Raw genomic sequence first — 25,260 nt, forward strand, 5'->3', positions numbered from 1 at the left:
TAATGGAATAATGTAAAAAATATATATATACATAATGCTTTTTTATAGCTTTCAGGTTGAACAAAAGAAAACTTTTTCGGTCATGTTTGAGGATGTCAAACAGTTCAGTCATTTGATTGTCACACCACCCCTGCAACTGGCAAACATGGGAGTTGAGGGTCCTCTGCTGGTGTATCTCAGTGAAGGTCTAATTTTTATATGCTGAAAGCTAGACTGTTTAAAGCCTAAACTGTTGCCTAAGAACCTGAGTGTAACAAACCCGATAAGATTTATTTTATATTATTGTTTGTATTGAGCAAAGTATTTCATTATGAATTAATTTCATTATGATCTAAAATTATTTTTCTATATATAATATATAGATAATCTAGGTGTTTACTTGAACAAAGACAAGGGACATCCATCTAATATTAAGGTCTACAACTGTCTGTCCGGAAAAGAGACCACAGTAAATGTGACGGATCTGGCTGCAATGTAAGTATAGTTCAAAAGCTTTTACCTTATAAATAACATACAAGGGTTTTAGGTGTATACTTGTAGTTATTTGATGAATGTTATTAAGCGTTGCTATACCTTTTAAGGTCCTTAGAATAAGTTTTTATTTTGATACACCTGAACATCCACATTGAAAGCATTTGATAATACTTGTCAAGTCAAGTCAAGTCAACTTTATTTATATAGCGCTTTTCACAATACAGACAAACACAGTATTAAATAAAATAGTACATCAGTGTTTGTTTCTAGTGTAAAACGTCCACGTTTGGTAATGCTGATCAATAGTATTGTTGATTGATTAATTAAATTAAGTATCCCCAACTGAGCAAGCCAAAGGCAACAGTGGCAAGGAACCGAAAAACTCCATCAGGTGACCTAATGGAGAAAAAAAAACCTTGGAAGAACCCAGGCTCAGTCGGGGGCCAGTTCTCCTCTGGCGTTTATGAACTAGAGACCGGATTTAACTGTAAGATTAAAAATATTATATAAATGCCTGGCTGAAGAGATGCATCTTTAATTTAGTTTTAAACTGGGAGAGCGAGTCTGAGCAACGAACAGTATCAGGAAGGCTATTCCAGAGTTTTGGAGCTAAATGTGAAAATGATCTCCCTCCTTTGGATGATCTGGATATCCTAGGTATGACCAAAAGCCTCGAATTTAGTGATCTTAAAGAGCGCGATGGATTATAGGGCGATAGAAGATCCGTTAAATAAACTGGAGCTAAGCCGTTTAGGGCTTTATAAGTCAGTAGCAATACCTTGTAATTAATACGGAACTTTATAGGTAACCAATGTAGTGATGATAGAATTGGTGTTATATGGTCAAATTTTCTTGATCTAGTAAGAACTCTAGCGGCGGCATTTTGGACTAACTGTAGCTTGTTTATTGAGGATGCAGGACAACCAGCTAATAAAGCATTACAGTAATCTAGTCTCGAGGTCATGAACGCATGAACTAACTTTTCTGCATCAGAAACAGATAGCATATTACGTAGCTTAGCAATGTTTCTAAGGTGGAAAAAGGCTGTTCTTGTAACATATGAAATAAGATTTTCAAAAGACAGGTTGCAGTCAAGTATAACACCCAGGTCTTTTACTGTAGAGGATAAAGTAACAGGACATCCTACTATGTTAAAGTTGTATTGTGAGAGGTTTTGTGGGCGGTTTTTTGAACCGATAAGTATTACCTCTGTCTTGTCTGGATTTAATAAAAGAAAATTGTGCGTCATCCAATCTTTTATATCTTTAACACACTCTGTCAATTTGGATAATTTAGCGTTTTCATCCGGCCGTGATGAAATATATATTTGAGTGTCATCAGCATAACAATGGAAACTAATTCCATTAAACTTGTTCCATTCCATTAAACTAATTCCATGGAAACTTGTCACATGTATGTTGGTTTCAATGCGTTTTGGTTTGGTCTGTTTGGTTTGGTTTAGTTCTAGTTCCCGTTTCCTTTGTTCTCCCGCTACTGTTTTCCCGCCATTAGTCAGTTTCCATGGTGTCTAATTAGTTCACACCTGTTCCCTGTTCCGTTGATTAGCTTCCCTTGTTTATTTAAGCCCTCGTTTTTCCTCAGTTCCTTGTCTAGTGCCGATGTTGTGTTAGGCCTCGTTTACACCGCAGGTCTTGATGCCAATTCTGATTTGTTGCCTATATCCATAGATTTTTTTTGACCGTCCGTTTACACGTTCTTTCAATTGTGACCCATATCCAATTCATGTGTTTACACTTGCCATCGGCTACTATCTGAAACATTGTGCATGCTTAAAGGGTTAAATTATCTTGCACAGATGGACAAACGCGAAATATGCTTGATGCTAGCTTTGCGATATAGCCAATGCGAAGTTCGCCAAACATCACCATGATTTTGAGGTGGAGGAGGATGAAAATGGCCATCATCATTGCACATATACTTAAGTTATTGTGTGCGAGAGAGTTCTCAGGACTAGTGGGAGCATATTGTGGCAGGCTTTAACGAGGAGCAGTGGGTCCGAAATTTTAGAATGAGCAAGCCAACCTTTGATATGTTGTTAATGTTTGTCCACATTCCTCTCCTACGACGATACAACGTTTCGTCCCTTTGCAGATGCGCGTCAAGATTGCTCTCGTCATTAAACCGCGGAGACGTAGCCTAATGCCTCAGAAAATCTGATCTGCCTGTTTACATGACAGTCGCATTGGCACATATCTGATTTATTTCCACATATGAATGAGACCTGAAACCGATCTCGAAATATCCGAATGCATGTGCAAAAAAATCGGAATTGGGTCACATTTCACTGACAGTGTAAACGAGGCCTTATGCTGTGTAGTGCTTGGTATACCTCTGTGTCAAATAAAAGTCTTCCTGCTTGATCTTCTGGATTGCTACAACTTTACACATAATTGTGGGCAGTGGGCACACACTACAAGATTTTCAGGGCGATTTTTGGACAGATTTATCCCCTTTTGACAATCCTAGGTAAAGTCCCAATTATCTTGATGGTTCTGCGGATTATTTTATCAGATTTTCCAGTGCTGAATCTGCTTGGAAGATCGTCGGAGCAGCCACGATTTCGAATCGTAAATATTCAACATGTTGAATATCTACAATCAGAAATCCTGTAGTGTGGGGGGGACCCAGAGGACAAATGCGCGTACACTCTAGAGATTACCAAATCAGAAAGCGAGCTGACAGAAGACTTACCTCCAGCTCGCGCTGTAACGTGAAGTCCATGTTCACAGCATCTCCACAACTTCATCTAAACATTTTTACGAATTTTCTGTATAAAAAAAAACATCCATACACTATAACGGGGGTTTTCAACCTGTGGAACACCTGTTAGTTCAGATACACTTAAGTGAAACAGCTGTAAATGTGAGATTTTACTAGCAAATCTTTAAGGTAGGGATACACCAAACCAACGCCAAAGAACTAGCACTGATGAAATCCGACTGTGCCAGGTGTGTCTGACTGCGTCCCACAGTACTACAAACCATGCCCCTACAAATTACACCCCTTACCTCAAGTTGAAATAGTTGAAAGTTGAATACCCTATAATAATGAAACAGCCATTCACGATGTCATCAGAGCCCCTCCATCTGAATTTGTTGATGTCATCACTAATACTGCTCTTCTTCTGCTTCACTTTCTTCACTTTTTAAGCTTCACTATCGCCATCGCCTATTGTTTCCCTGTGACCTAGTTTTCCCCAATCTGCTTGATTAGTCATTTCTTTCACCTGTGTCCTGTTAATTATCTAATTAAGTTCCTTTATTTGCTCTGTGTATTTAGATGCTGTGTTCTCCCTCAGTCGCCGTCCGTTCTTGTTAATGTTTGTGTGGTTTTTATCCTGGTTCCTGAGTTTTGTCATTAAATACCCTTATAATCGCTCTCCTTCCTCCATGCTGTTTCCACTACCACGTTACGTAACAGAAGAACGGACCTAACCGTAAATGGCATGGCCTCACTTGCTGTACTGCTTCTCTGCTTAGAGCAGGGAGTCTGCTGGAGATCCACACCCAGGAATTTTTACATCTCTCGTGCCAAAGTCATTACCCGGACCACTCGCTCTGTATATTTTTCCACACCAGCCTAAGCAAGCGCTCCACGGTCCCAGAGAGGATTTCGCCGCTTTCGTAGTGTGGGTGCTGGTGCACAACAAATCACCATTTACCATCGGCCCAGCGGAGGATGACTCCACTGCCAGAGACCAGCCAACCACCACCAGCGAACGACGTGACTGAGATGTTGCTTGAGCCCACCTCAGACAGAGGAGACCGACCACCCGTGAGTGACAGGACCGTACCGAGTATAAGGACACAGAGTGTCATTGCCACAGAGCCTGGACCACTGACAGAGACTGACTAGGTGCGTGAGCCGGCAACACCATGCGTCACTGAGGGAGTGCTTGTGGAGCTTGAGGGCTGGGAGGATTGCCCACAACCCTACCTCTATGAAAGTGTGTATGTTGGACTCTGGCATATATTTTGAGAAACTTAAGGACATTTTTGTGGTAGATCTTATTGACTTTTGTGGAGAGGTTATACCCAGTACCCCTGTATCTCCAGCGTCCTTTGAATCACCAGAATTCCCGCTCAGCCTCCCTCTCCCACCTCCTCAATCAGCCTGTTCCTCAGCCCCGCCTCCGCTGATGTCCTTCAGTCCCTCAACAGCTCCCACTTGCTGTGAAGATCTGCCAAATGTCTTTAGGCCACCAGCTCTATCTCGCACAGAGGATCCCCTGTCTCCGTCTCCAGCCTCTGTGCCCGTTGCTCCACCTCGGCCTGGCGACACATCAGCACCACCCTGGCTTCTCCCTTCTTCGGCTCCACTGGAAACCATCGGCCATACGGCTTCTCCGGGCTCCCTCATCCCTCTGGCTCCGCCTTGGTCATCCGTCGACCTGCCTGCACCTTCAGCTCCGTCTGGCTTTGTCTTCCCCCCGGCTCTGCCTCCGTCCTCTGTCCCACCGGCTCAGCCTCTGTCCTCTGGATTTCCGGTTCCCCCTCGGTCGTTCATCACCGCTGCTCCACCTCGGCCTCTAGTGCCATCGGTCTCCTGTGGGCTCATCGGCCGGTCAGCTTCACCAGGGTCTCCATCATCTGTGGCATCCTCTCCATCAGTCGTTCCCAGGGTGTATTCCATCAAGTCGTCTCCACCATGACTTCTCCTGCCTTCGACTTCGCCCTGGGGCCTTGTCCTGGCCTAACATCTGGCTTCTCCTGGCTCCTCACTACTGGCTCCTCTCACCATCCACTCCACCATGGACTCCCTTTGTTTTAGCCCTGAGCTGTTTTTGCCCTGAACTCTCACCAACGGCACAATGCCAATTCTACATGTTGAATCAGCCAAAAAAAAAACAGGTGGCGTCTGACTATAGCCATTGATGTGGAACACAGAAAAAATAAGTCGGCCTTGGTGTGTCCCTGGCTTTAGTCATCCATTAGAAGGGGCAGTTTGACTATTCTCCCAGCTAATCGTTGGCTGGTTACACTTTGGCGCAACTGAATTTGAGCATAAACAACTAAAAACAAAATGGATGGGTGGCTTGTAAAAATCTAAAATACCAGAGATGATAAATCAGTTAAACTGAATGAAAAACAAGCTTATGCCGGGGACACACTTAACGACTAGTGAAATTAGATAAACAAAGGGGTGTGCATGTCCAAAAAAGGTTGAAAACCCTTGCACTTCAAAGACACATTTGATGTGAGAGATTGTGCGAGATTTCCTGTGTTCACAGCTTGGACTCTGGTTGTTTGTGAATGGAATCTGTTAAGCCTGGTTCACACGGGATGATTTTAAAATTGTCTGCCGATTTTCCAAACCTGATAGACCCCACACACGGCGATAAAAAAAATCACGGGTCTAACAGTTTTGGTCATACAGTGTGTGGTGCGCAGCCACACGGCAAAATCAACACATCACACACAAACCGATTTGACTCCCGAGCATTCCCAGGTCAGACGTGAAATCTCGCAAAATCCCTCGAGATCAAACGTGACTTCAGAATAAACAATCATGGTGGACGAAGAGGATAAAGTGGCGATAGTTTGTAGTTTGTTTTTAAACGAAAAAAAAAACGGTCTGAGTACCAGCTAGAAAAAAATAGGCCATTTTGGGCATAAAGGTGCCGAGAGCAGAGCAGAGCTACTGGAGGGAAAGCATTAATGTGCAGAGAGGGCCACCTGTGGGCTAATGCATCCTTCTCCCTTGAGAAGTTGGCATTCTCTTTCAAAGCAAAAATGTCCACCTCTGCTTGCCTGAAAATGCTCCAAATCGTGTGGACTGTATGGGGGTGGAGCCTCCACTACCCCGGAGATGGTACACTCTGGGACAGTATGTCTGCCCCCAAGTTCATGGAGCCCTCACTGAGCGAAGATTCTACTGAGCCCACAGAAAGAGGTGGCCCGCCAGCTTGTTTAGCGGACGAGACATGAGACTCCTTTGATGATTTATATAGGCTACCACTGTCATGCTGTCGGATTGGACTGTCATGATCTCATCTGGACATGGTGCCCCCTGAGTTCTGACTGGAACTTCTTGAAGGCAGGAACTACTGCCATCATATCCAGACAGTTGATGTGCCAGTTCGTCCTTGGCTCCGTTCAGCAAAATCCAGGCCCGCATTTGAGGCGAATCAAATACAGCCCCCAGGAACGAGATGTGTTGGCTGGGGGACAGTGAGCTTTTGCTCAGATTGATCCTGAACTGCAGACTTTCCAAGTGGCTGAGGATCTGTGCGCACATAGTTCCTCCTTCGACTGGGCTAAGAGCAACTTCAAGTTAATTCAGGATGCATACTCCAATCATTCTCAGGGAGGAGAGAGCTGCATCCACACTAGAGGCTGACATTTTTTCGGGAATCCCACGGGTCACGGGATTCCCGTGGGATTCCTGCAGGATGGGAGTCATCTTTGTTATTAATCACGGGATTTGGACGGTACAGGATAAATGGTTAACGGGAGCAGACGGGAGCGGGAATCAACCAATAGCAAAGACGACAAAAAAAGAAAAAAGTAAATGCACCATTTTGTAGTTTCCTTTTAACCTGTTAAGCCTCACCAGTGCGTCGGCGCACTGAAGCGTTTTTTTTTTTTTTTTTTAGTTCAAAGTTACTATCAGATTTAATGTTATACATTGACAGACTATACATCATTAAAAAGATATAATACTCAAGTTTCAGTATTTGACAACTATTGTATTCTGAGAAACTTATAGTGACAGTTATTTCTTAATTTGTGTCAGGAGTTATGAAATGAAAAAATGCGTCGATACCTTTAATATGAATTATGCGCGTCAGCCGCTTTCATTCATAAAAAACTCCCGTGCTGTCGTCATGACAGCGATACACAAAACAACGTCCCTCAGGGCTTTAGCTCAAAAATGTGCAGATTTGGAGAAATATTGATAGATTCTCATAGATTTACATCAGATTTCTATTGACAGGAATAATATTTATTGAATTTATACCCATAATTGGACTCATTATGCAAGAGCATAATTGATGAAAATCGTTAACATGTAATTAAAAAAAACTATAAATGTAAACTATAAATGTATTGTTTACTCAACAATAAATGAGAAAAAGGCAGCTTTGTGTGCTGTTTGGGTTTATTAAACTATTGTAGACATGGTGTGAACTGTACTGTTTTTATTTTATTTGCTGTCTAGAAAATCTAGAAACGGGCTCAGCAGCTGGTCTAAAACAGGATGGAGAGCAGATTAAATCAAATTATGTATTAACTAAACACTAATTGAAGAAAAACATATGGGAGCGGTACAGGAGCGGGAGTCAGTTTAAACAGGAGCGGGATGGGAGTGGGAGTCAATTTACCAGGAGCGGGATGGGATGGGATTATTTTTAAAACTTTGGTCTGGAAGTGGGACGGGACAAGATTTCTTTCTATGGGAGTGGGACGGGACAGGAGTGAAAATCCACTCCCGTGTCATCCTCTAATCCACACATTTCGTAAAGGTGCGTGGAGCTAGGGACAGTCTGAATGGTAGGACTGTATATGGGTAGTCGGCCCCATACATTTTGGCAGGCTGAAAAGCCATTTTTCTTTTTTCTGTGCAGGTGCACAGACGTGACCCAATCAGGCTTCAGTATTTTGAGAAAAACTGACTTTTCCCTATGCGTCTGAGACTGAACCAATGTGCGCGAACCATATCAAAATGGAAATTATGTTCAGTTAAATATGACAACTGTTCACTATTTAGGGTTTCAAAAACCTTCGACAAAATACAGTTCTGAAATATAGTTATCCATATAGTTATCCATATTTGTAGGATCTCCCCATTTTAATAATGGAATAACAAAAACAATTTCTAAATTATTGGAATTTCATTGATACACAGCGAAAGATTAAAAATATATGTAAAAGGAGTGGCAATAAAATCTGCAGCTAATTTTATGAATAGTGCTACTGATTTATCAGGACCGGCTTATTTACATCCAATAATTTAAAGGGGTCATATAATGGTACATGCACTTTTACAAGTTGATTGTACTGAAATGTGTGTTGGCAGTACCTGTACACAACCATCATAAAATGATAAAAATCCATCCAGTGTTTTTTTTTTTAATCTTCTTATATGTTTTCCCCCCATCTCAAATCAAGCCCCTCCCACGATTGTTGATTGACAGCAGCGTTTCAACAGACCCGCCCTCGCTCGTGAGCGAGCTGTCAATCATAGTCTGCGCGGACCGGCGCGGTCATTCTTGATACGCTGGAACACTGTCTATGAGCAGAATGGCGTCTAAGCGATTGTGGTGTTCTGTTCTTGGGTGCAATAAGGAACACAGCAGTCATTTTGATGTTCCTAAATCCGAACCGCTGAAGACGCAGTGGCTGAGTTTGTTTTCGAAGGGAATATTCCCCACGATCAAAGTCAATGCTTTCATGTTTGCGTGAATCATTTCACACACCAGACTGCTTTACAAACGAGGGTCAGTAACATTATAAAGCTGGTTTTGCTAAGAAGCTGCTCCTGAAAAAAGGATCGGTACCAACTATTCGTGTTCCTGCTGCACCTCCAGAATAACTGAAGTGAGTGTAACGTTTTATTAACCTTTATATTAATATTTATATTCATCTTTGCAAATCGCTAGCACGCTTCACGATGAATGCGGCTAAGATTTACACTCAGGGTACATTACGGCATGTTTTCTATGTATGACGTTCTCAATATAATTCATAATCCCACGTTTATAATGAACAACGCCTTATGGTTATTGTGTTATTGTGTTACAAACGGTGTATGCACAGAACAGAGGGGCGGGGTGAGCAAAGCTCATTATCATTTAAAGACACATGCACTTAAACGGAGTGCTGAAAACAGAGCTGTTTTTGACCAGGTAAAATGAGTGTTTTCTTACAATACTAATGAGAATTTTTAATTAAATTATATTACATACTTTTAATTTAGACCCTAAAGAATCATATTAGCTTGTACAAAAATGGCATTATATGACCCCTTTAAGAGCTTTTGGAACCCAAATAAACTATTTAATTAAGTACATTTCTTTCTCTAAAATCCATATCATTGTTCATAGTTTTAGGTGCCTGAAATAGAGATCCAGCAGCAACAAAGTTCTTGTTAAAACAATCAAACATGTCTTCTTTATCCAAGATTTTTATGGAGATATCCATTATGTATGATGCAAGCTTTTCAGACTTTTTTGCTCCTGAAATATTGTCAATATTTTAAGGCAAGGCAAGGCAAGTTTATTTATATAGCACATTTCATACACTATGGCAATTCAAAGTGCTTTACAGAAAGGAATTAAAATCACAAAATAAAAGCAAGGAAAATTAAAACAGTTATGAAAGAAATTTAAAAAGATATATGATAAAGTTATAAAATGAAGAGTAAAACGATGATACATATAAACTTCTCATCTGGCAAAATATCATATTTTTATCATATTTTTCACAACTTTCAGTTTTACTCTGAGATTTTCTCATGGTGATTAAACTGTATCTATGGTGTTATTTCGGCGCCTAAGAAATCTATTGAACGTTTCCGATGGACCCGATATTTCCCTAAAATCGGACAGGAGGAGCTCTAGGACTGACTCATGGGGTAACCTTGGGTTCACTGCCCCATCAGTCCGCACCCCAAAAAAAACCATTTGTTCCAAAGCTCTAGGAATGGAATCAATCCAGTCCGTACCCTACAGAACCTCAAGTTTAATTACACATCAAACTCACTACTCCATCACAGGCCCAGGTCATGGTTTCATCTCTCAAGTTCCCCAATTAAGTAATTTATGTTTGTCTCTTACCCAATTCTCAGTGCCATTTCAGTTCAGTTTAGAATCAAAAGGAGGAATACAGTGCAATCAGTCGGACATATAGTGGATACAGTTATAAAAATAATTAAAAGAGTAATAAGATTATACATAAAATAAACTTCTCATAAATAAACTTCTCATCTGGCAAAACACCGGTGTATCATATTTTGCACAACTGCTTGTTTTACTGTGAGTTTTTCCCATGTGGATTGTACTGTGTCTGTGGTGTTCTTTCGCCTAAAAAAAAATCTATTGGACGTCTCCAATAGACCTAATTTTTCCCTAAAATTGGACAGGAGGAGCTCTAGGACTGACTCATGGAGTAACCTCTGGTTCACTGCCTCATCAGTCCGCACCCCAAAAACCCATTTGTTCGGAAGCTCTAGGAATGGAATCGTTCCAGTCCGCACCCCACAGAACCTCGAGTTTAATCACGTCAAACTCACTACTCCAACACAGACCCAGGCCATCAGCATGGTTTCATCTCTCTTACCCAATTCTCAGTGCCATTTCAGTTTAGAATAAAAAGGAGGATAACAAAATAAAATACAGTGTAATCAGTCGGACAGAAAGTGGCACAGTACTCATTCAGTAAATTCACAGCTGATCAGATGTGTTTTGAGTCTGGATTTGAATGTGACTAGGGGCTGTTTACACCTGGCCACTTCATGCATTTTCTCAGATCAGATAGCTATCCGATCGTGAAAAGACCAGGTGTAAATGCCCTCCGAAATGCATTCGAGACGGATTTGAATCCGATCGCTCAAACCACTTCAGGAGGTGGTCTGGGCCGCATTCCTGACGAAACTGGACAAGTGTAAATGCATCTGGTTGTTGAAACCACATATGTAAATTGTACTCCCAAAAATGCTAAAAAATAGACTTGTGAGAGCGTGTTATAGGCTATCTGTAATGTTATAGCCAGATATGACGACGCTACTGGAACACGCATCACCGCAGACGAGCAGCTGATCATCTCTTCATCAAGCCAACGTGCAAACTATCGCAAATCAAAGTGAAAGTAAGTCGCAGACGCTTAACACACAATCATCATCATTAAAAGTAAAGAAACGAAAATATCTTACCAGGGCTGTTACTGCTCTCTCTTATTGCGGTCTTTGATTTGAAATTTTAGCTGGTGATCAATAAAATACAGCTCATATCTGTTGCTTTCGGTGACGTGCACTCCATTAAATCTGCATATAGCGCAGGAACTGAAGATCGGATTTAAATCCGTTTCGCAAAAACACATTTATGTGACCAGGTGTAAATGGAATCATTTTGATAAATCAGATAGCTATCCGATCTGAGAAAACGCATGAAGTGGCCAGGTGTAAACAGCCCCTAATGTAGGAGCACATCTGATCTCTTCTGGAAGGTGGTTCCAGCTGCAGATGGCATAATAGCTAAAAGCGGACTCACCATGCTTAGAGTGAACCCTTGGTATTTCTAGCTGTGATCCTAATGATCTGAGTGATCTGTTAGGTTTATATTTAGTGAGCATATCTGTATTGAAGGTCCTAGGCCATTTAGTGATTTATATACTCGTAATAATACTTTAAAATCAATCCTAAATGTAACAAAGCCAATGTAAAGACCTGAGGACTGGTGTGATATGTTCATATTTTCTGGTTCTGCTCAGAATCCTGGCAGCAGCGTTCTGTATGAGCTGCAACTGTCTAATGGTCTTTTTGGGAAGGCCAGTGAGGAGTCCATTACAATAATCCACCCTGCTGGTGATGAAAGCATGACCAGCAAGTCTTGTCTGGAAACAAATCATCTAATTCTTGCAATATTTTTGAGATGATAGTATGCTGATTTAGTTATTGCTTTGACATGATTACTGAAACTAAGGTCTGACTCCAGAATTACTCAGAGATTCCTGACTTGATTTTTAGTTGTTTGCCCCGTTGCGTCAAGGTATGCGTTCACCTTGAGAACTTCATCTTTGTTTCCAAACGCATTGACTTCAGTTTTGTCTTTGTTTAACTGAAGAAAGTTTTACCACATCCAACTGTTGACTTCATCAATGCATTGGCACATGGAGTCAATGGGGCTGTAATCGTTAGGCGATAGGGCTAAGTAGATCTGTGTGTCGTCTGCATAGCTGTGGTAAGCAATTTGGTTCTTTTTCATTATTTGGCTCATTGGGAGCATGTACAGGTTGAACAGGTGTGGCACAAGAATTGAGCCTTGAGGGACTCCGCATGTCATGGATGTCCACTCAGACTTATGATCTCCTATACTCACATAATAACCTCTCCCTCCTAAGTATGACCTGAACCATGTTAGGACTATCCCAGAAAGCCCAACCCTGTTTTCCAGCCTGACAAGAAGTATGTTATGATCGACAGTGTCAAATGCAGCACTGAGGTCGAGTAGTACCAGAATTTATGTTTTGCCTGTATCACTCTGTGCTGTGATGTGGTCGGAAATCAGATTGAAAATTGTCAAAGTATCCATTTGAGGTTAGGAAGTTGTTCAGCTGATTGAACTTTTTCAATGATCTTGCCTATGAAAGGAAGATTTGAGATTGGTCTGTAATTGCTCAATATGTTGCTATACAGATTGCTCTTTTTCAGGAGGGGCTTGACAACTGCAGTTTTAAGGGAAAAGTTTGGAAAAGTCCCAGAGAGAAGTGAGAAGTTTAACACTTCTAGGAGATCTAAGCAGTTTAACACACTTTTGAAACAGAAGGTGGGGAGTGTGTCAAGAGCGCAGGTTGATGTTTTAAGGTGCTGTACTGTTTCTTCCAAATTTTACCATTAATTTCTTTGAAATCAGACATAGAAACTTTTTGAGGATGTGGTCTGATCTGTCTTACCTTAGTGCCACACGAGGATATGCTGATTGCCTTTTTGATATTATTGATTTTCTCAGAGAAGGAAGCAAACTCACTGCAATTGCTGTTCGAGAACATTTCAATGGGAATCTGGCTTGGGGGGTTTGTTAGACTCTCTACAGTAGCACAAAGTGTGTGTTATTTATGTTTCTGTTTGTAATATTTGAGAAGTACGTTTTTTTTTTTGTTTTTTTTTGCCAGAAATAATCAGACAGTGCTACGTCCTTAATAACAATCTGTGAAATGTTTAGACCCTTACTGATGAGTAAATCTAGAGTGTGTCCACGATTGTGTGTGGGTCCGTCTACATGTTGAATCAGATCAAAAGTATTTAAAACAGTTAGGATTTCTTTTGCCAAATTGGTTTCTGCATTATCTATGTGAATATTAAAATCCCCTGCAATAGCAAAACAGTCAAACTCTGAGGAAATGGTTGATAACAGCTCTGTAAAGTCCTTAGCAAAGGCTGGAGAGTATTTTGGAGGCCTGTAAATAATGATAAGTAAAATGAGTGGAGCACCTTTTAACACAATGCCCAGATATTCGAAAGACGGGTAATTCCCAAATTATTTTTTTGACAGTTTTCATTCACTGTTTAGTGGTGCTCAAAGCACCACATATGGTTAAACCTGAAGACCAAGGACGCCGACAAGACAGCCCTTCTTGGCTCCCCTGTCTATTCCTCGGGCCTATTCAGTTCTGCATGGCTTTGCTGAGTGTTTTACGGCAGCCCAGAAGCCTTCGCAGGCTATGCGCCACTTCCTACCAAAGCGGGCTAGTTCTTCTGCTGCTTCTAGTCACCCTAATGCCTAATTCATACACAACTTTAAACGTCTGCAGATCGCTGTGCTGCTTAGACTTGCTCTGGAGTCTTGAAGTCGTTGTGGTGTTCACACTATGTGACACTACGTAAATGATCTGCAACAGGGGGTTACACACTACACGAGTTGACAACAACTCTGTCACCCTGCGACTCTATCCAGTCCCCAAACCACGTTTTGTCACGAAAACAAACAAGAAGTGGAATGGGAAATGACGCGAAACAGGAGTTGTCTATTTGAAAATGAACACCGAGACAAAATTGGCAGTGCAAGTTGTTTGCGCAATGATCTGTTCAAGGAATTCATGCTCCTGCCACAGTTCAATTAAATTTTGGTCCATTTCTTGAGTCCAAACCTTTCTTGAAGCCATTGCTGGCGCTGCTGCTGTTTTTCTTTCAAAGACCTCAACCTATGCCTTGCTCTCTCATTGGCAGGGGCGGCGCCAGATAATTTTTAACGCAGGTGCTGAGGGGTGCTAGATTTTTAACTTGTCTTTGTGTCTGTCAAGTGTATTTAAAACATCATGGCTTCCCACACTTGAAAAGGGAAGGACTTGACCAGACTCAGGATTTCACTCGTTCTTCAATTTATTTGACCACTAAACAAGGAAGGTGAAAAACCTTTAAACATACAAAAAATAAAACAAATTAAATAAAGTTAGATATTTCCCATCAAATACAATAAAGCACAACAAAGTACATCAGGCAAAGTGTAAGTATATTTTACACATAGATTAACCATTACTTCATTATTTATCAACCCAGGTAAATCAGGCATTGAATAACCAGAAAGCCAGCTCTACTTTTAGACACATTTACTTTTAAATTAACCTGTTACTCTTTGTTTAACTTAGATCATTCTATACAGAATTTATATATGACATATTGCATTCATAATTTCAACCTAAATGAAATCAAGCATTCCAAACGATTTTACTGTAGATTAGCATAAGATTATTTCTGTTCAGAAATGGTTAAGTCTCTTTGTACAAAGCTAAACATTTACCCAATGTACAGAAATGTTTTAGCTTCAATCTATTAATAGTGCAATTAACAATGCATCTCTATCAACAGACCATACATTTTGCTTGCCCATACAGACTACTACGTAGCCAGCGATCACATTTAAACAGTCTTCAGAGTCCAGTAAAGAGATGTGAGCTTACCGGTAGCCCTTTTGATCTTTTCCTTTTCCCATGAGTTTTAATTCCGTGATTCTTTAGCGATTTCTTCTTTCTTCTGCTGTTCTAAGCTGCGTTGCAAACCTGAACAAACTCGCGCCGCTTCTATTGTCTGAAGGTTCTTCTTCTTCTTCTTCTTCTTCTTCTTCTTCTTCTTCTTCTTCTTCTCTTATTTAAAGCAGCACTCAGTAGCTTCGGGATTTCTTCGCTGTATTCTCGCTTTTTGCTCGCAGGTTTCTCTCTACAGCTCCCCCCACAGCTTCGGAATAGATATTTGACAACACTGTTGTAAAAACTCATTGGTGATTCTCAGACACCAGAGGCTATAGATCAACGACATCAAAGCAGATGGGACATTCTTTAAAACGTCTTCTTCATTTGGGTTCGGACAGCGTGAGGGAGCGCAATAATGACAGCATTTTAGCAGATTTCTTTTGGCCGTAAAGCAATTGTTTACATCGCGAGACCTGATATCACGCGAGACTTCCTGACGCGGCGACCCGCCGGCTCAAAGTTGCAAGTGCGTATTTTCCGCTCACGGGTACCAGGGGGGTGCGAAACGACCATCATTCAACCCGAAATAAGTAATATAACCATTCCAATGACTCCGAAGCTGTTCAGTTAAGGTAAAAAAAGTTACTTAGTTCACCTTTAATGGCGGACTGCAAACAACGTTTAGGTGCATGCCGCCACCTACTGTACTGGAGTGTGTATAATCATGTCATTTTAAAGGTGCTCTAGGTAACTTTTTAACCTTAACTGAACAGCTTCGGAGTCAGTGGAATGGTTATATTACTTATTTCGGGTTGAATGGTGGTGGTTTCGCACCCCCCTGGTGCCCGAGAGCGGAAAAAACTCACTTGCAACTTTGGGACGCGGGTCGGTGTCAGGAAGTATCGCGTGATATCAGGTCTCGCGATGTAACGAATTGCTTGACGGCACTGCACAGGTACACGCCCCTATTCAAGCACCGGCGGGCTAGCTATAAGCAAAGGGCAACGATAGATTGAGTTATGGCTGAGGCTGAGCCTGTAAAAAAGAAGCAGAAAGCTAGGAAATCTTTGTCGGAGGACCAACGAAAGAGGAAACGGGAGACTGACCGAGCAAGAAGTCAGACTCGAGTAAATATATCGGACCGGCTTTTTCAGAATGGTGAGAACTGAGAGAAACAGAAGCCTGCAAAACGGATGCTGATCCTGCTGTTGCACTTGTAAGTTAAGTATCTTTGGAATAAACTGTGTTTAATATTTAAATTTCAAGTAATTGCGACCTCAGGATGTTTGCTATTGTCTGTAAAGGTTTTTATTATGATCGCTGTCTGTTAGGGGCTTACTAGTACGCTAGATACTATAACTTTGATGTTAGTATTGTCATAGCAAACACGTTTGATTTCTGTAGTTGTTTGGCCGTTCCTCTGTCGGTTTTATTTGTGTAACTTACACTCTTATTTTATGTCACTAAGTCAACGCGTCTGATAATAGGCAATATCAGACGCGCAAAATGTTGCACATTTCATGATCGAGCTAGAAAAAACGTTCTGATGTTTTCTTAGACATGCAAAGGTAAACCATCATTCTACCAGATGAACTTATAGACCTTGCTAATATAACTTTAGACAAATATTAGCCTCCGATATATATTTTTTTTTTTTATGCTCATGCCCATTCTCCCAAAAACAAACAAACAAACAAACACGAAAGCAGTAGTTCGCCTCGTTCATATCGTTCGTTCCCGGTAAAAATACTAGTATGCATGACAACACAATAAATAAAAAAATCGCCATCAGTTGGAAAGAAAGTATTGCTTTACTTGCCTCGGTAGACATAACTGGTTTTGAAATAGCGGTTCCTCTGCTCAGCTAGGTTGACAGCTGATCAGCTGGGTTGCTCGTGGCGAGGGGGGAGGGACAACAGTTTGTTTTTACGACAGAGTGTTTGAAAGCATTATACTACCAGACACTAGGGGGAGCTCGTAGAGAAAAAACACTCAGACTTGCATAGTGTCCCTTTAAATTCTACTCCATTACCCTGAGTCTTTTAAAAAAGTAAATAGAGCCTTCCTAGTGATTCTTATTCCTTCTCCTTCTCCTTCTGATCCAAGTATCCCTACCAGATTCCACTCCCTCCCTGCCTCCTGAACCTTATCTTTAAGCACCTGTCTTTCCACTTCATTCAATGTACAGTAAAATATTACATGTTCAACATTTTCTTTAACCCCACAGTTTTCACAGTTCTCACTATTCCTTTTCCCCATTAAAAATAATGTGCCATTCAGCCCTGTGTGATCCACTCTCAGTCTTGTCATTACAATTTCCTCACGCCTGGTCTTTTCCATGTAATTCTTTATACTGACACTTTTTTGTATTTTATAATATCTCCTACCTTTCCTGTCTTCCTCCCATCGTTTTTGCCATATTTCAAGACCTTTCCTTTTAACCACTGCTTTACCTTCGCCTTTTCCTAGTGGAATTGTAATTATAATTACTTTTAGCAGTGCCTCTTTGGCCAGTTTATCTGTCATTCTCATTCCCTTTAACCCCCTCATGTGCTGGCACCCAACAAAACTGAATATCTATGCCACCCCGATGTAATCTAAATAAACTGTTTAAAAGTTCTATTAGTAGATCCTCTCTTATTGATGTTACTGCCTGAATACTTTTAATTACGGCCAAAGAGTCTGTGCACAGTACCACCCTATCAGGTCTGACCTCTTCAACCCACTGTAGTGCAATAATGACTGCTACTATTTCTGCTGTGTACACTGATAACCGGTCAGATAATCTTTTGGAGAAATGGATTTTAAATTCTGGTATATATATTCCAACTCCCACACATTCCTGTTTATTCTTGGATCCGTCTGTATAAATCTTTAAATAATTATAGTAACTGTTTCTTATGTAAAGGTTTGTTTTAACTCCTATTTCCTCCATTCTCCATTCTCTTTTCTTTTCCAATATATTAATATCAACCTTTACTTCTGGAAAGAGCCATGGTGGAATTCTACTAACTGGATTGGCCATGGTGAAATTTAAGGCTTCCATTTCATATTCCCTCACTCTCATTTCTCTTGTCCATCCAAAACCAAGCCCCTGAAACTTGGAATACTCCCAACATTCCTGTATTGTTTCTTTTGCTGGGTTTTCTTTCCCACTTCCTTTCAATCTAATCCAATACGCCATCGCCAGTTTCTCTCTTCTCAACTCCAAAGGTATCTCTCCTGCTTCTATGAGTATAGCATTAATGGGGGTTGTCTTAACAACTCCGATGCATACACGTAATGCTCTATACTGTAATCTTTTAATTTTTCACAATATTGTTTTTGCCGCTGCACCATAAACTACGCAACCATAGTCTATTGATGACCTCAGGCAAGCCCTATAGATGTTAATTAACGACTGCCTTTCTGCACCCCAGTCACATCCAGCCACAGCTCTCATCAGGTTTTTAACTTTTTTGCATTTAGTTTCTAAGTGCTTAATATGCATTTTCCATGTACACCTACTATCAAACCATAGTCCCAAATACTTAAATTCATTTACTTTCACCATTGTCTGCTCATATAATGTTAAACTTTCAACATGGCACTTGCGCTTCTTTGTAAACATCATATAACAAGATTTGCTTGTCGACATCTTGAATCCCCATTTATATGACCACATCTCTACTTCCCTAATTGCTTTCCTTATATTACCTAATACATATGACACATTCCTTCCTCTCATCCAAATGGCCCCATCATCCGCATATAGTGCTGTTTTTATGCATCCATCCATTTTTGAAAAAATATCATTAATCATTATGTTAAACAGTATCGGACTAATTGCACTCCCCTGGGGAATACCATTGTCTACATTAAATTCTGTAGATACCTCTGATCCAACTTTAACTTTAATTTTCCTACCTGTTAAAAAGTCCATAACCCAATTATATAACCTTCCTCCAATACCCATACTACTTAATTTAATAAGCAAACCTTCCCTCCACATGGTATCATATGCCTTTTCTATGTCAAAATATACAAATGTCATTAGTTCTTTCATTTTCAATGCCTTTTCCACATCATTACTTACTCTAACTAGAGCATCTGTTGTGGAGCGCCCTTTTCTAAATCCACTTTGTATATTGGTCAGTAATCCTCTCTGTTCCAATATATGTGATAATCTGCGAACTATTATCCTCTCCATCCATTTGCACAAGTGGGATGTCAATGCTATGGGCCTATAGTTATCAGGATTAGCTGGGTCCTTACCAGGCTTGTTGAATGGTAATATTACTGCACTTTTCCAACTATGTGGTATTATTCCATCCCTCCAAATTTTATTAAAAAGTCTTAATATTAACTTAAATGATTCAACTGGTAACTGTCTGAACAGTTGCTGTATATCCAGTGCCCATGCAGCAGAGCTATGTTGAGTTCTGACATCGTAAAATCCACATCTAGTATTGACATTTGTCTGAAGGTTTCTGGCGTGTGCTGCTAATTAGTCTAATTTCGCTCACCTGCTGAGGCGCGCTGCGGAGCTGCACGCTCGCTGTTACGCGCATGTAGAAGCAAGGCCGCTGTCACATGCACGCGCATGCAGACACACCTCCCGGCAGATCGCCGCAACAGTGTCAACATAGAGTCCCAAACTTATGGAAACAATCAATAATTATTCCCATCGCAAAAAGCAACCACCCAAAAAATTTGAATGATTATAGACCTGTGGCTCTAACTTCATTAGTTATGAAGTCCTTTGAAAAAATGATAAAGAAAGAACTGCTGGGTAGAATTGAACATCTCCTCGACCCCTTGCAGTTTGCATATAGAGCCAACAGGGGGGTGCAGGATGCTACTATAACTCTGCCTAACCTCATATACAAGCACTTAGAGGGAAATAAAAACCATGTCAGACTGCTGTTTGTGGATTTCTCGTCTGCCTTCAATACTATCCAGCCCCATTTATTGGTGCAGAAGCTCATAGAAAATTTTGGGTTGGACTGCAACTTGGTGGGCTGGATTTTGGACTTTCTCACTAACAGGACACAGAGAGTGAGAGTAAATGGACAAATAAAGGTTTTTGAACTTGAACTTGAAGATCATTGACAGGGGGAGCTGCACAATTATACATATATATATATATATATATATATATATATATATATATATAGTCGGCCAACAGCTCCAGATATGCATGCTAGCATGCTAGATATTTGTCTGGCGTCGGCAAGGTGTCAGCGAGCGTTTTTGATGCGTCGTTTAGTATTTCACACATAAAGATTGGCGATTGCGGATCACCCACAGATTTGCACGCGATTACAGCCCGACCTGTCGGCGAGCTCGGTATCTTGCAAATCGGGCTTAAAATCCTGTAGTGTGAACTAGGCTTTAGTCATCGTCGACTCAGCAGTACACCAAGCCAGCTCACACTCAGCCCCAGTCCAAGGCAGAACCTGAGGTGAAGCAGCACTTCCGTCCAGCTAAGCGCTACCCATTTCAAGCAGCCCAAGCAGTCCTGATGTTTTTGGATGTTCTGTATGTTCACCTTCCAACCCCCTGATCAGTTCCAGGTGTTGGAGGTGCTGTGTTTGGTTTCCGTACTGGATCCGCCCCACCAGTGGTATGCATGCCCAGACCTCCTTCATCTGTTATAGTGAGTCAAATAAAAACAAACACCTTCGCAAAAAGAGCATTCTTTCTCTTCACTGTCCTGTCACAAGCCTCAGCCCCCCGCTACAACATGGCGATCTACCAAATGTGACTCTTCAACCCCTCACCACCCAGAGCCAGGCTTGGGAAGCCATTCACGGCGTGTCAAATTGGGTTTTAGAAATAATCATACTGGGTTACTCTAGCTCGCTCACAAGCTCCCCACTTCAGGGGTGTGATTCACACTTCAGTCTCAGACATAGATGCTCACGTCCTCTGAGCCTAAATAAAAGTTCTGTTGCAAAGGGTGCTGTGGAAAAATTTCCCACAGCCCACAGCAAAGCCCTGTCCCAAATGGCGCACTTCATGTGGAGTTTCGGTCTCGTGGACTTAAATTGCGCATGCTCGCCGAGTCCACGAGTCCGTAGGCCGTCCCATTCAGCATTTTAACGCTTTGAAGTGTGTTCAGCAGTGCCCCCTTTGTACTATTGAAGCGGTCTTCCGCGAAGCCCGCATAGATGCAGGCTCCACACACTTTAACTACATTTACATTTATTCATTTAGCAGACGCTTTTATCCAAAGAGACTTACAAATGAGAACAATAGAAGCAGTTAAACTAACAGTAGGACAACGATATGCAAGTGCTATGACCCTTCTCAGTTTAGTCTAACGCAGTAAAAAAAAAATTGTTTTATTATAGAACAGAATAGAATAGAATAGTAGAGAAAGTGTTAGTATTACTGGATCAAGTGCTGTCGAAAAAGAAGCGTCTTCAGCCATTTCTTGAAAGCTCTGGGGCCTCATTTATAAACGTTGTGTACGTACGCACAAAAGAAGGCGTACGCCACTCTCTACGCAATAATTGGTATTTATAAAAAGCAAACTTGACGGGAAAATGTGCGGTCCTTCACGCAAACTCTGACCCAGGCGTACGCACAAAAACGGGTGAAATGAGAAATGGCGACACCGTCGGCAGATGGAAGAAACACGTGAAAGTGTGTGAAACTGCAAACCGTTGTGTAAAAGAAATGGCAATACTGCCTCATAAATAACATGAAGACTTCACAAAGCAAGTCTTACAATTAACAGCCTACACGAACACCCGTTTGATCGATCTGCAGTGTAAAACAAACAAAATCAAATGAAGATTACAAAAGAAATGCAATTGAACACATATGTTCTGCAATAATATTGGCATGTTATGCAATTCATTCTCAAAATTCTCCACCTCAGTCACCACTCCACTTAATAGGGATTCCCCAATAATTGCCGCCAGTGTCTTTCATCAAGAGGGGTCACCACCGGTGTCCCCTTTCCCCCACCCGTGGCAGACACACTCTGGCGATGGAGCGCTTTTTTGCATCGACTTTGATGTCCGACCATTTCTTTTTTATTTTGCAGCATTAACGGCGTCTGCAACCTTTTGTTACTCAAGTGCCTTTTTGGCATTAGTAATGCCCACACTGTGCCCTCCAAACAACATTTTACTCCTCTTTTCCACCTCGCGAATGATAATTTCTACTTCATATTGAGTGAAGTTACGTTTCTTGGTTTTCCTCTCTGTTTGCCATGATTTCGCAATCGATGAATATTAACTTGTGGGCGTTTCACGGACTATTTATGGGCAACTATGGGCGTGACATGAAGCCGCAAAAGCTGCGCTACATTTAGAATTGATTGTGATTTATTAAGGGAAAACAGCGTAGGATGTGCGTGCGCACGGTTTTATAAATCCGAATATTTCTGTGCGTACACACGTCCTATGTTTCATCCGTACGCCACTTCTGACACAAATCCTACGCCAAGTTTTATAAATGAGGCCCCTTGTTGAGTTAGGCAGATCATTCCACCTGCAGGGAACAGTCATGGTAAAGGTCAGAGAAAGAGATTTTGTGCCTCTTTGAGATGGCACCACAAGACGTCGTTCGCTTGCAGAGTGCAAGTTCCTGGATGGCACGTAAGTCCGAAGTAAAGAGTTAAAGTAAAAGGGAGCAGAACCAGTGGTTGTTCTGTAGGCAAATGTCAGTGACTTGAATTTGATGTAAGCAGCAACTGGCAACCAGTGCAATTTTGTGAGGAGAGGAGTGACCTGTGCTCTTTTCAGCTTGTTAAAGACCACTCTGGCTGCAGCATTCTGGATCAGTTGCAGAGGTTTGACCGTGCAAGCTGAAAGACCAGCCAGGAGAGCGTTACAATAGTCCAGTCTGGATAAAACTAGTGCTTGGGCAAGGAGTTGTGTAGCATGTTCTGATAGGAAGGGCCTGATCCTCCTAATGTTGTACAAGGCAGATCTACATGACCGGGCAGTTCTAGCAATGTGGTCTGTGAAGTTCAATTGATCATCAATTACCACACCAAGGTTCCTGGCTGACCTTGATGGAGTATGGATGACGAGTCTAGCTGAATGGTGAAGTTGTGATGGAAGTGTTGGGTTAGCTCTGTCTTCGCAAGGTTTAGTTGAAGGTGATGGTCCTTCATCCAGCCAGAAATTTCTGTCAGGCAGGCTGAGATACGATCGGCTACCGTCGGATCGTCGGGCTGGAATGAGAGGTAGAGTTGTGTGTCATCAGCGTAGCAGTGATAAGAAAAGCCATGTTCAGCAGACAGATCCAGCAGGATGAGAACTAAGGATTTGGAAGCTGCTCTTGCCAGTCTCAGAGCTTCAATTACTGAGAGCAGGGCAGTCTCAGTTGAGTGTCCGCTTTTGAAACCATCTGATCTGATCTGGTTGAAAACAACTCGTTCAAGTGTTTTCGCGACGAATGGAAAGAGAGATACCGGTCTGTAATTTTCCAGATGTGCTGGATTTAGAGTGGGTTTCTTAAGCAGTGGGGTTACACGAGCCTGCTTAAACGCTGTGGGAAAGGTACCAGTGTGAAGAGAGGTGTTTATGATGTGTGTGAGTGTGGGTACAACTGAGGATGAAATGGCTTGAAGTAGGTTAGTGGGAATAGGATCAAGCGGACAGGTGGTAGGGCGATTGGAAAGGAGGAGATTGGAGACTTCTGCCTCTGAAAGTAGAGAGAAGGAGGGTAGAAAGTGTGTGTTAGCTGGTAAAATGTGTGTGTCAGTTTGTGGATTGGTAAATTGGCCGCTGATGGTGGTTGTTTTATTTATAAAGAATGTGGCAAAATCGTCAGCTGTTAGTGTTGATGGAGGAGGAGGAGGAGGTTTGAGAAGAGAAGAGAAGGTTTTGAAAAGCATGCGAGAGTCTGAAGAATTGTTAAATTTTTTGTGATAGTAAGTCATTTTAGCAGTAGAGATATTAGTAGAGAAGGAAGAGAGGAGGGACTGATAAAGACCAAGGTCAGTAGGATACCCAGGAATCCTTGCGAAAGGCCAATCAGACAACGGATGGGAGGAGATTTCGCTCACGGATAATTGTTGACATGGCTGAGAAGAAAATATTACGTTTTTTATGACCTAGGTGTACATTTTACCAGTTGTAACCTACAGTTTATACAAACATTATGGTCATCGACCAGTGGTTGATGTCTCAAACATAATAATAGTGCGTTGAATAATACGATCACATTATGATTCATTAAATAAATAGAACTGAATGTCAGGGCTGTACTGAGTCATATGTAAACATAGTATGAATATTGATAAATTCCTGTAAATTCATCTGAAACTCATGCACATTTTCATTATGTGTTAAAATTGTAATCTTAGTTCAAATGGAACATTATGTATTATTATGTACAACTGTATACATTTAAATAAGCATGATGTATCTATTGTCTAATGCCCAGGTGGCATGCATAATATCAAAATCTAGAACTGTAAAATTAGGCTGTGTAGTTGACATGGAGATAAGACGATGGAGCGCAAAAATGTGATTTCTCCTGTCCAACAACAACCAGACTGTTATTTCCGGCGTGACGATCGAGTCTGTCCCAAAAATACCTCTCAATGCGCCCTTGTGGACTCGCGCCAAGGGCCCTATAGGTCTGCACTACATGACGTCACCAAAGTGTGGACTCTGAGGAAGTCCACAAGTCCGGAGTGTGCCATTTGGGACAGGGCCATTGTCAGGCTTTTACTTCCTCGTTCCAAGGCCTTAGTCCCATTCTCGATTTGAGATGATCTGATAACACGCCTGTTAAGAATGCTAACTTTAAAAACAAATACTCTTACAGATTTGCCCAGGATTTGTTTTTTTGTCAGTGGATTTGAAAGATGCATACTTTAATATCCAGATAGCCCCTCATCACAGACCGTTCTTGAGATTTGTGTTCGAAGGGGTGGTTTACATGAATACAGGGGTGGCTTACATTAATATTAATAGCATTGTCTAAAACTTAATTATTAAGCAGGTGTCAGAAATTACCAGAGCATCAGCATCAGTATTCCCTGCCCATATGCGTACCATATCCATTTTAGGAAGTAAACTTTGTATCTACCTAGTTATCCTCAATATACTCACCGAAATCTTTCTTAAAGGGTTAGTTCACCCAAAAATGAAAATTCTGTCAGTAATTACTCACCCTCATGTTGTTCCAA

At 41.3% G+C, this 25,260-nt stretch overlaps 1 protein-coding gene across 1 annotated transcript in view; it reads left to right on the forward strand.

Moving 5' to 3' along the window:
* Window positions 1-25,260, forward strand: part of LOC307164543 (uncharacterized protein) — a 63,344-nt gene that overhangs the window by 20,269 nt on the left and 17,815 nt on the right. Inside the window, exons 11-12 of the mRNA XM_079881511.1 lie at window positions 49-185; window positions 363-474. Of these exons, the coding sequence (XP_079737637.1) occupies window positions 49-185; window positions 363-474 (249 nt within the window). The remainder of the gene's footprint in view (window positions 1-48; window positions 186-362; window positions 475-25,260) is intronic.

Source organism: Squalius cephalus, assembly GCF_949319135.1.
Source record: "Squalius cephalus genome assembly, chromosome: 9".
NCBI classification, from domain to species: Eukaryota; Metazoa; Chordata; class Actinopteri; order Cypriniformes; family Leuciscidae; genus Squalius; species Squalius cephalus.